Here is a 13210-nt window from a genome sequence, read left to right as displayed (position 1 = left end):
TGGGAGCCAAGCGCGTTGCTAAGGAATCGTAGTCCCGCCTCTCTGTTACAACTTAAGAGCCAATTGGTTATGATGCAGAAAGGCGGCTTTCTATTGGCTTAAACATATGTCAGTTTTGCGGCAAAGCTTGCCTTATCGTTTCCTGTGAATGTCTGCGTTGCTAGCTGATGTAGACAGAGCAAAGTGACGGAGGCAGAGCAGATATCTACAGAGGATGCTTGCACGGATTTGTACCAAGTTTTGATTGCAGTTCTTCAAATGGAAGAGATAAAAGACAGTTTAGCGTTTAAAGGTGTTGCTGAGAGACTTACGCTTGGCATTACGCGAATACTCGGTGTGTATTAGCTTTGGTCTTTGCTCTGAAACTAGCACATAACGTCAGGGTTCGGGCTAGCTAGCAAACAGATTGGTGGCCTGATGGGAAGTGATTATATTTTATGAATTTGTCCCTGTTTTGTCAGAAAACATGCCAGGTGTGGTCGATGTACGTTTCGCAGAGAGGGAGCCTGCAGAGAAAAGAAGCCTGCTCTCATGGGAACAGGTGAAAAATGTTCTCCTCAAAGATATCACATGATGTTTAGTTTGAACATTGTTGTCACGGATATGAACGTGCTTTAATTCTTCCATAGAAAAACACTTGTATTTTGCCAGAAGACTTGCGAGATTTCTATCTGACAACGGATGGATTTACACTCACCTGGAGCGTTAAACTAGACAGTAGGTTACCTCATTAGTTTCATGTTTTTCTGTCTCACAAGAATCTTAAATTATTAAAATTAAAGGCTACTATTGGGACTAAATAGCTCCAGTTTTTTTGTTTCAGCACTATGACAATCATAACTGTGTCTGTGTGTGTGTTTGCCTTTCAGATGAGTGTGTTCCCTTAGGATGCATGATGGTTAATAGTGTGGCCAGGCTGTGCCCACTGCTTCAACCAGTATCACTTTTTTCTCTTCCAAATGCACCCTCACTGGCTGACCTGGACTGGGAGGAAAACAGCACAGAAAGCGGTAAAGCTCACCTGACAGGTCCTCATGTGGTCAACTTCAGTCAAGTCTGTTTATGTGTGCCAATGTTGTGCAGAAAGCGGGCTAATGAATGAAAATTTGATCAGAAAGTAAATATTTATTCAAGATTTATTAATGCTACCTGGCAGGGTCGGAGCATGCTCCCGCTGCACCCCATTTTGATTCTCGGAGCCGCATCTTTGAGCTGGATTCCTGTGGTGGGAGTGGCAAGGTGTGCCTGGTCTACAAAAACTGCACTCCAGGTCTCTTGTTTATTGTATCTGTGCTTATTACTCTTAATAAAAACGTTACACTAAAATCTATTAAAAACATGAATATATTACCTAATTATGTAAAACTGATTTTGTATCGTTTAGATGTTTTTCTTTCTGTTTTCCAGGTGTGGTAGCCCAGAAGAGTGAAATCTGGTTCCTTGATCGCTCTCTGTACTGGCATTTTCTGACAGCAACATTCACTTCGTACTACCGACTGATGATAACCCACCTGGGTCTGCCTGAGTGGCAGTATGCCTTCACCCAATATGGCCCCAGCCCCCAGGCCAAGGTAGCAAGAGGCTTTAATCACAAGACAATGACCGCAAAAACCAAATGAACAGATTTGTTGATCTGGCACATACAAGTGATTTAAGAGAATTTGTGGCATTCACCAGTTTTCTTTTAGATATGACAAATGATCTAACTGTGTTGCCTAAAGCACTCGCTCTGTATTTCTGTTTACTTTTGTATGACATGTTTGTGAATGCACAAACAAAGCAGAACAGGTAGACTAATATGCCAAGTTTAGGGGTGTTTATTACGTTAACATTCAGGTCTCATGAATTTGCGCCCCCCTCATGAACAGGTGGTATTCATTAGTCCAAAAGGAACATTTAAGAGAATTTGGTGTATTTGACTTGGAAAACTCATACGAACAAGAAAAGAGAATTTTAGGACAAGAATACAAAAATGCTCTTGCATGAGACCCATTGTGCTGTGGATTAAATGGTATCTGAAAAACCTTTGTAACTGTAAATAATGTCTAGTTAAAATACATTAATTTGTCGTGTAGGTTCTGTAGTATTATTAACACACTTGGAGTCACTGCATATAAAAAACATTTTATTCATTGCGGTCCCTTTACAACATACTACAGTGTTGGCTGACCTACGACTTAAACACATTGACACAACACTCAGTTTAAAGACACTTACGCAATGCATTAAAGTGTTTTACCTCAACATCTTAAATAGAAAATTGCAGGCTAGTGCTTTAGATATAACTGCCTTTTCAAGTCTTTTACTCCCATGCACTGAATGCCAAAAGTTCCTGAGATTGTAAATTACATTGCAGGGACATTAAGTAAAGGAGGTAGTAAGACTTTTGCAATTTCTCTGTAGCATTCCTACATTTACACCTAGTTTCTAATGGTTATTGGATAAGGTATTATTAGTTATTTTATGTCGACATAATGATAAAAAGCAGTACAATCTCTATTTGCTGTTCCCCTACAGCAGTGGGCATCCCTGTACCAGCCACTGACCTTCAGCAGTGACCTCAGCCTGGCTGATCCTGCAGGAGATTCCTATCTCAACAAGCTGGATCCTACCAAGGCTTTCAAAGGCAAAGCCAAGGTACCCGCCCCCAAGAAGAAGCAGTCAGCACAGTGCAACTTAGGGAGCACTGCCAAGAGCCAAGGTAACGCAGGAAGACACAGTGGGGCAAAGCGATGAGAAGGTTCCCATTCAAGGAAAACATTGAAATCTTGTGTACATGATCATCAGGATTAGAAGAGCAGTCAAGCAATCCCTCCACTGGCTAGACTTCTTGCTGAATGTCTGAATAGACATGTAACCAGGGTTTACTTGGCTCAACACATGGCTAAAGTGGCAGTGGGCTGTTGGAGTCAACGTGGCATGTAAAACAGTGTTTCTAATGTTGTTTATGTTTAGGTGGTTAAAATAAACTTGCCTGCCTTACATTTAGATAGACATGGAAACTCCTGATAACTCAACCACTGTTGTTCACCTTTCACTGCTACATGTTAGTGATGGAGAAATGAGGCTTTCTGAAGCAGCAGAGTGTATCAGCAACAGATTCATAATTTCCAGCCTCATTTAATACAGTGTCCACTACTGACACCTCCTGGTGAAATAATTCAGAACAGCCAATTCATAAATTATGTTCATGTGCTGCTTGCATAGCACAAGTATTAGGCTACTGTAACTAAAAAGTACTCATTAACACTCAGTAGATAGGTAGGTAGATAGATAGATACTTTATTTATCCCCTAGGGGAAATTCATGTAATTATGTAATTAAGGGCACTATATCATTTTATAACTGTAGTTATTGTCATTAGGCTCAGTTTGCTGTTGTAAATATTTTAATTTTGAATGTATTATACAACAATAACATATATATATATATATATATAATATATACAATTATAAAATAAGTTTGAAAATTGATAAATAACACAAATTTATGTAAATGTAACATTGAAAGAAACAGGAAGAAAATAATACTGTGTTGGTTTCAGTTGGGCAGCAACAGCGCTTTTCACCTGCAAACACCATCTCATGTTTCAATGTAAATAATCCAATTCAGAGTATCTGTGGAAACTGACGGGCGTACACAACCAACGCCTGGGAGCTTCAGTATCAAACATTACATCACTTAAGTGTGTATTCAAATCTGAACCATGAAATGTTACATGTTACAGACCTGTTGATCTTGTTGTGTGATAACATCTGCTCTGACGAGTCTGTATCAATAAATGTGTTATATGTAGCAGTATTTTGGAGATAAAATTTGTGGGCAGACTTAATAAGATTCTAGGGTTTGGTTTTTGGATCGAATCAGGAAACACACATTTTGCCTTAAGGCTGTTGTGTGCTGGACTGTTGGTAAGATAAGCATGTACATTGTCTTTGGGTGTGCTTCTGCCCTTTCATGCTGTGAGGAGCCACCTCCTACTGTTTCTTTCTTATTTTCAAAGGACGCATGCTTATTTAAGTGCAAAGTATTGGGGCTATTTGTTTTATTTTACATATACTGTTATTTCCAAACTCGTGTTAGTGGGCCTCTGTTGACTGCTGTAATGGATGATACCAAGGTTATATCAGCTGCTTCTTCCTCAATGATCCTGACATAAAATTCCCCTTCGGTGCATGAAATGGCTCTAGTTTTGTTTGTTTTTCATCTATAACTTGCATGGATAGGAGCCAGCCACAGGTGTTGTCAGCATCACGGTTAAAATTGTCAGATTGTGAATATGTTATATGTATTACAGTCAATCTCTTTTACAGAAATTGAATGACTCATAAATTAAATGACATAATACAGACCCATTTTGAAATTGCTTGATATTATTGAAAACCCTATTTGAGCCATTCTCAGAAATTTTCAGTCCCCGACCTGAGCGTTTCATTTTTGGTCTATTTTTTTTACCCTCATCATCATGGAATGTTTTCTCTGCGTTCAGATATCCACAGACGTGCCTTTAACACTTTACCCAGCTGGGTTTGTCACACACATACATTTGCACAGATGTTTTTCGGTTTCTCCAGAGGAGCAGTCTCCTCCTCCAACTCCTCCACCAACCCCCCACCCTGTTCAGAGAGGGGTGGGTGGTGCATTTCCACCAGGGCCTTGTAGACTCCCGCACCCAATACACCTCCAATGGGGGGAGCAACTAGAGGCACCCACCACCACCCATTTCCAGACCTGCACAGATAAAGACGGACAACTATGAATAGATAAAATTGAAAATTAGAGTGGCAGATCGAAATTTATATGTATTTAAGCTTTTTTTCTTTGTAATGTTCATAAACAACCAGCAATACCGTCTTAATGTTTGTTGAAAAATTACACAGGTTATTTAATTATTAACAGAGATGTTTAGCCTTCGATTTAACCCAAGTTAAGGTGACATGTAGCAACAGCAAATCCTTGCCTAAATGCCAATACATCCTTCTTGTATTATACCTGAACACATCAGCTCCCCAGCCTGCTATGGCAGTGAAGACCCTGGGTGCGATGTCTCTGGTGGGGTTGATAGCATAGCCGCTGTTGCTGCCCAGAGAAATGCCAATGAGCAGAACCAGGAGACCCACCGCTACAGGCTCGCTGCCTGCTGCGGCCGGTTTGTTCTTCTGGTCGGACAGAGCCATCAGGCACAGCAGCAGCATAGCTGTGCCAAACACCTGGCGCACATACAGAACAAACATCACATAGAATCGCATGTCATGATAGCCGAGTGTAAAACAATACAACAAAGAAAAGGGTTAGTGTGACTGTCAGATGATGGTGATTTGTAGTTGTAATCCTTTAATCCAGTTTCATGGCTACCTGGTCGATGAATCCAGCCAGCAAGGAGAGGTACGGTGCAGGATAGGTGGCAAAAATACCAGCTGTGGCCTTTACACCAGTTACAGTCAGGTTTCCTCCACAATAATCATGTATGGCCTCTGCATATGGAAACATATGACAAATAGTCATAGTATAACTACGGATAACAATACAGAAAAAGGTTTTATAATAATACAGGTGTTCAGTGTATTTTTTTGCTAGAACATGCAGTGTTGCCCTCACCATAATAGACAGCATAAACTGTCCCTGCTGCCAGAAATGATCCCAATAGCTGTGCAAAAACATACACAGGCAACATCCTCCACGTAAGGCGACCAAATGTGCACATTGTGAATGACACTGCAGCATTCATATGAGCCCCTGATGGAGCAAGAAAGCATGAGAAAAACAATATGTGAGCTGCACAATGACTGTAATGATCTTTAAGGATTTTCTTAAGGTAGGGTTTGCAAGGGTCAATTTCCCATACCTGAGACTTTCCCTCCAACATGTATCCCCATAGCGACACCCAGTCCAAAACCCAGGTTTATGCTGAGGTACTGTCCGAATGCTCCCTGTCCTGTCACTACCTGGGCCACAGACCCCAGGCCAAACACCTGCACTCGGAGAGAACCAACAATTCACAGGCAAGGTCACAGATGATGATTACAGAGAGGGAAAGACTCACAGTCTAATTTAGGGAAAACATTCCAACAAGCAGCATGCGTAAACCACCAAACAGATGACAGACATTCAATAAACAGGTTGAGTTGTGCCAATTAAGTCAGATTCAGTCAGCCAATGAGAGTTAAACTGAAGAATGAAGGTTTTGTTAACTGTGGTGCTGCATTTACATGTGCTAAAGAAGCTGGACAAGGGTTTTTTCTCTCTTTAACTTTAACTCAGTGAAAGCAACTGTGGACCCAGTGGGGGAAAAAAAGCTGACACTGCTAGTCTTTCAGGAAACAGGAAATGTGTGGTTCCTCCTATAAAAGTCATGCATATTTATTTTAAGTCTGGTTTCCCAGGTGCAAACACAGCAAGTTTAATACAATATACCAGTGGGTTCACTCACATACTTATCTACAGCATGTGGTCACTGTACGTGTGTGTGTGTGTGTGTATTTCTTCCAGAGTTCTAAGTATAGGGTTTATTGTAACAGCTGATAGATAACATGTGACTTGTGCAACCCTCTCCATGTGGCCCACTGCCTGACCATTCCTCTGGTAATACTAGATTTCCTGGTTCACCCACTTCAACCTACCAATCCCCACCCACGACCCCTGCCATGTGACTGTGAAACGTGCCTATGTGTTTGGTTGACAGGGCATGTTATCAGGGTCAAGAGCATGACATTAATTATTAATGGCATGTGGTTGTTACACATAAGCATGCTACAATGTTCAAAAATGAGGGAAGAGCTAAAAAAAAAAAGTGACGCTGTCAAAGTGAATGTTAGAAACAAGTTTAAAAACAGACATTATTAAAATGTCATCTTTTATAATAAATTCTTTCTTACCATCATGACATATGTGCAAAGGGATTCAGCAAGTCCAACACGAACAAGTTCATTTTTTAGCCAAACTTTGGGTCGAGTTGCTTTAATGCCTTTCCGCTGAGAGACTCCTAGTTCTACTGACTGCACCAAGTCCTTCATTTCTTCTTCTTCTCTCCTTTGTCCCTTTTGTTTTAAACCAGTAGAGTTTATTTGCTAACTGAGTACAAATTAAAGCTCAGGTTCAGACCCCCGTGAAGAATTTAAGAGGTGCCTCCCATATCACACAGTAGTCCATAAACAAGTCTGTTTCAGGCTGTTTTCCCCCCTTCTCCTCTAACGGTTCTCCTTCTCTTCTCCACTCACTTTATCTTTATGTATGTGTGTGTTTCTCTCTCTGTCACACATACCCATTGAGATTTGTCCACATTTTATAGTCTTGACCCAGCCCCCACATCCCTCCCCCCACCCACACATATGCTGACATCCTCCAATGGCTTTGAATTATCTAAGGATACTTGGCCAATAAGGAAATAGGTTGAAACATCCAACAGAAATGTTCAGACATTATATGTAATTCAACTTTTTCTTTATGGATGTTTATCTGTAAAGATTCATGGCACACTGATATTTTGTTTCAGTATTAATGGTTTATTAGTGAATGTATATTTGCAACGCAAGTAGCAATAAATTTCATAGTATGTGCAACATATTACTATGTCGACACTGTTACTGTGTTGAAATATTTTACCTTTAAATGCTGGGATGATGCTGGACTTTGGAGGAAACAAGAAAATATTATTGACTAAAACAAGACTTTCATTATTGACTACAGTCACACATTATCAGCATTTCACTGTGGAAATTTACAAAAGCTTGCCAACAAATCCAGACATGCTTATCCCATGTGAAACATGCCTCTTTTCATTTGCTAACATGTTAACATGATCACAAAGTACACAACTGACTTTGCAGACCTCTGCTTTTGGAAAGTTACTTTTCAATGTCACATGATGGATAAAGATACCACATTACCTAGAAAAGAACAAGATAGTTAAAGAGAAGTCTGAAAATTCGGTTTGCTTTTGAAATGAAGTCCATTGACATCTTATAAAAAGAGTATTCTGATGAGCAGCCTACAACTAAAGCAAAAGAAGTTAGTACGGATAAGAAAAGCTGGTGAACACCCAGAAACCTGATTTGGTGTTGGGAGCTACTGGTTATACCTGTGTGAATAGCATGTTAATCCGTTTTTAGTCTCCCCTGGAAATGTAGCATTTCTGTATTTTGCAGTGTGTCTATTGTATTTCTTAATTGATGGTGTTTATTGCAGGTTTGTTGTCGTGCTAGTGCGGTGACTGTAAGAATCCCCCACACAATGAATCCTAATGATATTGATAATCCCTTGAGTTTTCCTGTAGTGCCACTATAGGAGGTCGGGGTTTGTAGTGAAATGTCTCAACAACCACTGATCCTGACTTTTCCTGTGGCACCACCATAGCAAAGTTTTAATTTGTCCAATAGCTGCAAGACTAATGACATCCCCATCACCCTAAGCTGAACTATTTAGTTTAGCATGTTAAGAACTTGAAACATGCTCAACATCAGCATGTTAGCATGCTGCTATTAACATTTAGCTCAAACCACCCCTGTCCCTGACATGGCTCCTGACTCTTGTTTCTAAATGTGACAATGGGGATGATCTTTCTTTTGTTTGATTGTGTCTTTTCTACTTGTTTGATTAAATTGGGTTTTTTTGTTTGTTTTTTTGTTGTTGTTTGTTTTAAGTTGCAGCGTGTGGAGATTTTTTGTCCATTATGAATGTGAAAATCATGAATGAATTTACTGTAAAACACTAAACCTACACAATGTTCCCCTTTCCCGTTGGAAACCAAACAATGACAATTCTGCTTCCTCATGACACAATTAATCAATGAAAAATTAGAGTGCTTTTTTTATTATTGAAGTGAGCTACAGAAAATACTTTTTTGACCATAGACTTTTTTTTGTGTTACAGTTGTTGACACTGAGACAAACTGACAAGGATTACATCCATGACCTTCTAATCTTTCTTGTCCTTTCTCTCTTGCTTGCACAGCAAACTAGTGGCGACCATGTGCTCATTACACTTCCTGTTCAGCATTGACATAGCTGGGTACAACCACAACAGACCACACTGATACTCTGCTCATGGGTTTGGTCAGAGGTTCAACAGACTTCAGCCTTTCATCCCACAGAGGTCAGTATAGTAATGCTTTTCCTCCAAACAAGATGTAGTGTGTAGTTACTCTTTAACCAATGGTTCATTCCAAAGCTCAGGAGAATAGGGTCACTGATATGATTGTACTGGCTGTAGTAAATGTGAAACATAAAGCCAAATAAACTTGTCCCTGTTGCCACTTGCAAATAGCTAAGGCAGATTTTTTTTGCTCAACTAGAAATGGTACAATTATTACAGTACAGTAATTATTAAGTAAAATACTAAATAATTTCATCTGAAGCTTACATGTGAATGTGAAACAAATAGGTAATTAAGTTAAACTTGTTAGCATATATTGCCCTCTAGTGGCCAGATTGTGTTGCTGACCATGTGCATCCCTCTATGTCAACTATCTATCTATCTATCTATCTATCTATCTATCTATCTATCTATCTATCTATCTATCTATCTATCTATCTATCTATCTATCTATCTATGTCCTTTTTTTACCTAATGCAGATTTGTGTGCAAAGGATTGACTTTGATCTGGCCTACTTTCTTTATTGCTTGTTTAAAGATGCAAATATATCATTACTAGTTCAGTATTATTTTTCCCTAGGGTATTCTTGATTGACTTAAACCTGTTATGGCATTTTAACCCTTTTGTATTACAGTAGTAGACAGAATAAAGTGAAAATGATGCCTTAAGCTTTCCAGATAGATAAAAACGATCAGAACAGCGCTGACTGGGCAACACAGTGTTTCTCAATCACTTTGATGAAAGCTACTAAAGACGTTTTGTGTTGATGCATTTCTCATCTTACTCTGACAGCTCATGAAAACAGTTTGTACGTTTGCCAGTCAGGATCGCAGACCTGTCACTAACCTTGATACTGTCCTGCATTGCATTGGTGTTTTCAATCAAGTCACCTTGAACTTTCCTCAAATGTGTATGAAAGAGCGAGGCCAGTCACACACTGTCAGTGGTTGTAAGCAAAGCCGCCCTTCAACTGAAAACAAATCGAATCACATTATCTCAGAACAGGATCAGGTGAAACTAAGAGAACCACATGCTTTCAGTCTTGTATCACAGGTGCATGTCATGGCAGTGCAGTAATTACACACAAGCATATATGGAAGCTCAGGTTTCACCCAGTGCATAGTGTTGACAATGGAGCAAGAATCAAGTGTCATGCAGGTACAAAAACCAGGCTCTGTGAGAGGAGGACACAGAGGTTAAGGAACAGGCGGGGGTAGAGGGAGAGGACTGAACAGGCAGCAGAGGGTGTCCACTGAAACACAAGCAACATTTGTGAACCATGTTATCAACCACGGGCAAAGCTTGGCCGAAGCTGGTCGAGGGTGCAGCCCGGTGTAGCGTACATACGTGGCCTGCCATCAGTCACAAGCCCTTAAGGAAGTTCATTATAAGGACATGCAGAGTTACGGACCCACAATTGACACTTTGCGACTCTTCCCACCATCAAATATCAGATTGATAGGAAACAGAGACAAAGGACCCCTCTTCCACGAACAGACCATGCTTTCAGCATGTCCGAACGACACAGAACCAGACCAAAGGTCAAAGGGTCAGCTCCAGAGGATTAACCAATGGACACCAGACAACTGGAGAATATAGGCAAAATCTCCAGTTTGTAACAATAAGACTTTGTCTATTGATATTTGATTGTTTCTTGTATAGGAAAAGTAACAACAAAAAGGACTGATTAACACTAAGGTGTGAATCTGGCCTAGCTGTGCCATGCAGGAACACATACACCAACCTCCCTTCCTCTGCCCCTCTCTAGATAAGAGTCATAAACTACAACCCACATTCCAGTCCTGGGTAGTGACCAGCAGAACTCTGTTCAGACACAGATCTGAGGAAGAATGTAAAATTAAATATATAGCTGTTCTGTAATTCATGAGATGTTCCTATGCAATAGTTTAATCCCAAACTTTTGTCCCATAGAATGTTTGATAAAACAGTCGTGAACAATTCACACATAGTCACAAAGTCAGACCAGTTCAGAGTTCACAGTCCAGAAAAAGAAGATGCGCAAAGTGAGAAACGATGCAGAAACTAGAAGCTGAGATCTTTGCTCAAAGATCAGAGTCCCGGCTCAAAGCCCGGCTCTGTAGCCATGGAAACTCTTAGCTCTAAGCTGCTCGCCACAAACTCATGGCTCTTAGTCATTTTTGCACTTTTCGCGTCTTTTATTTTTCTTTGCCACAAGCTCCAAGTAACATGATTTTTATCTACATTATCTACATTTTTATAAGCCAAGCCAAGACCAACTGAACCAAAGCAACAGAAGTGCCTCAGAGTCATTTTGTAACTTTTAATCATCATCAAGTTTTCCTTTTTGAAGATTTTGACAACTTTAGAGTCATCTGGTCAACGCCAGTCTCCTCTAAGTTACCCAACCAAAGTGAAGAGCATTAGAGTTTATTTTACATTAACCCACAAGAGACACCAGCAGATAACACCTCTGCACGACCTCCTGCAGAGAAGCCGAGCAGAAATCAAGAGTTCCCGAGACAGAAAGTCTCCTGGCAAACTCCACCAGCGCTGAACCGCTGAGACACCGGCAGAAACCGTCATCGTGATAACGGGACACGGCCTCCAGGAGAATCCACCTAGACCCCGCGTCTCCAGGGTTACCACGGCAACCACAGCCACCTGGGTTCCAGCCGAGGGTCTTCAGCTACAGCGCAACTCACAGTAGGCCGGTCTTAACACTCTGCACGTGACTGGGTTGATGTCGAAATATAGCAATATTTAATCATCAAACCTAATTCGTAGATGTAATATCATTAGCTGTATAGCCACAGTGTATAGCCATAACATATTCTCTCCTACCATTGCCAACTCATCACACTGCTCATTTCATTATTATTTTCATCTTTATGATTATTACACCTTGCATTTACTCTGTAGATAGTAGTTTAGTTAAATAAACTCTTTTATTTACACCCAGTTGTTGTCCTGTTGTATTCTTTTGACGTAGAGACTGGAGATCCATTGAATCGAGAAGTCATGGCTTCTGATATGAGATTTACATTCAGAGAACAGGTATCTGTTGTTGGCCGTGGGGACATCACACGTGAGGCTTTGTAGGATTGTATTCATTGGTGTCAATCTTGAAGTGATTGACTGATTTTGCATGTTTGGAGACATGTGAAATAGGTTTTGATCGTTTAAGTGGCTTTTGCAGGTGAGTTTGTGGTCTTGATTTTTCCCCTGAGCATGAGACAAAGGTGGAAGAGCCTTGTTACTCTGACCCCTACACTGAGAAAGGATTATTGTATTTCAAAATAAAATAAAATTTAGTAAGACTTCACTGGAATTATGTTTTATTTGCAGTATTACAACAGAGAAGTACTATAATAAAACTTTAGAGACTTAAAGGCACAATCCATCCAGGAACAGAACTTGCTATAACTCCCAATCTGACCAGCCAGTCTTAATACAGAAAGTAATATTAATAATAACTCACTTATTATCAAAGTTGCTCAAGTTAGTCATTATTACACCCTGTGCTTAAATTTTCTGATGCTGTCAAAGGTTTATTTGCTTCAGTAGGCCTAATGTTTCTAAACACAACAGTAAAACACTATAATAAAGGGATCATATTTCAAAGGTTAAGTTATTACTTGACAAACATTTGCCACTACACTCATCTGCAAAATGATTGTATGATAAAAACACACCACCTTGTTTTACTTTATGAGCTTTGTTAGCTCAGCTTGAGAAGGATTGCTTTCTCTGTTTTCTCTTTTGGTGGCCTGATTCTTGAAATGATTTTTCAAAGTTCATCCAGTCCCTTTAAAATCTTCAGAATCAAATTACTGTCTTTGAAGAAAGAAAATTGCAGATGAAAACAAACTTTTAATTTTCAGAAATTATGCAAAATATACAGTAGAGCAGGAGGCAGGACAATGCTGACGAAATAAGACACTGACCTTAGAAAGAAGAGAGGCGTGTTTCTCTTCACCGTGAGTTAAGTAAACAAAAAAAACAAAAAAAGAAAAGAAAATGAAATCCAGGGGTTTCATGAAAGGAAGTTATATCTATAAATTTCAACCACTTTACTGAAAACGCTGGTTGTGCAGCTGCATCAGTTTATTTGTAGCACCAGGCTCACCGTCGCTCAGG

General features: G+C 39.9%; 2 protein-coding genes across 3 annotated transcripts; one reads left to right on the top strand and one right to left on the bottom strand.

Annotated features, from left to right (window-relative positions):
* Window positions 1-152: 152 nt before the first annotated feature.
* tpgs2 (tubulin polyglutamylase complex subunit 2) lies at window positions 153-4351 on the top strand. Its single transcript, XM_056385644.1, has 7 exons — window positions 153-334; window positions 462-541; window positions 630-717; window positions 870-1010; window positions 1157-1270; window positions 1408-1571; window positions 2518-4351. The coding sequence occupies exons 1-7, from the start codon at window positions 259-261 to the stop codon at window positions 2734-2736; spliced, it is 882 nt and encodes a 293-aa protein (XP_056241619.1). The 5' UTR covers window positions 153-258; the 3' UTR covers window positions 2737-4351.
* aqp7 (aquaporin 7) lies at window positions 3371-13137 on the bottom strand. 2 transcript variants are annotated; one of them, XM_056385632.1, is made up of 6 exons: window positions 13018-13137; window positions 5846-5972; window positions 5599-5736; window positions 5356-5474; window positions 4993-5210; window positions 3371-4731 (listed from the first exon to the last, which is right to left on the bottom strand). In XM_056385632.1, the coding sequence occupies exons 1-6, from the start codon at window positions 13108-13110 to the stop codon at window positions 4533-4535; spliced, it is 894 nt and encodes a 297-aa protein (XP_056241607.1). In that variant the 5' UTR covers window positions 13111-13137; the 3' UTR covers window positions 3371-4532. The 2 variants fall into 2 exon arrangements, with proteins under 2 accessions (XP_056241607.1, XP_056241599.1); XM_056385624.1 differs by lacking the exon at window positions 13018-13137 and adding an exon at window positions 6876-7333.
* Window positions 13138-13210: the final 73 nt, after the last annotated feature.

Source organism: Seriola aureovittata, chromosome 2, assembly GCF_021018895.1.
Source record: "Seriola aureovittata isolate HTS-2021-v1 ecotype China chromosome 2, ASM2101889v1, whole genome shotgun sequence".
Classification (NCBI taxonomy): Eukaryota; Metazoa; Chordata; class Actinopteri; order Carangiformes; family Carangidae; genus Seriola; species Seriola aureovittata.
The sequence above is the reverse complement of the archived record's forward strand: the minus strand, read 5'-3'. Positions and strand labels throughout refer to the sequence as shown.

Excerpts from the sequence above, each read along its gene's own strand:
- tpgs2 (XM_056385644.1), top strand. The coding sequence starts at position 259 with ATGGAAGAGATAAAAGACAGTTTAGCGTTTAAAGGTGTTGCTGAGAGA. Across the intron at positions 542-629 it reads GCCTGCTCTCATGGGAACAG|AAAAACACTTGTATTTTGCC; the intron begins GTGAAAAATGTT and ends ATTCTTCCATAG. Across the intron at positions 718-869 it reads CTGGAGCGTTAAACTAGACA|ATGAGTGTGTTCCCTTAGGA; the intron begins GTAGGTTACCTC and ends TTTGCCTTTCAG.
- aqp7 (XM_056385624.1), bottom strand. The coding sequence starts at position 7,013 with ATGAAGGACTTGGTGCAGTCAGTAGAACTAGGAGTCTCTCAGCGGAAA. Across the intron at positions 5,973-6,875 it reads TTTGCACATATGTCATGATG|GTGTTTGGCCTGGGGTCTGT; the intron begins GTAAGAAAGAAT and ends CTCCGAGTGCAG. Across the intron at positions 5,475-5,598 it reads AGTTTATGCTGTCTATTATG|AGGCCATACATGATTATTGT; the intron begins GTGAGGGCAACA and ends TTCCATATGCAG.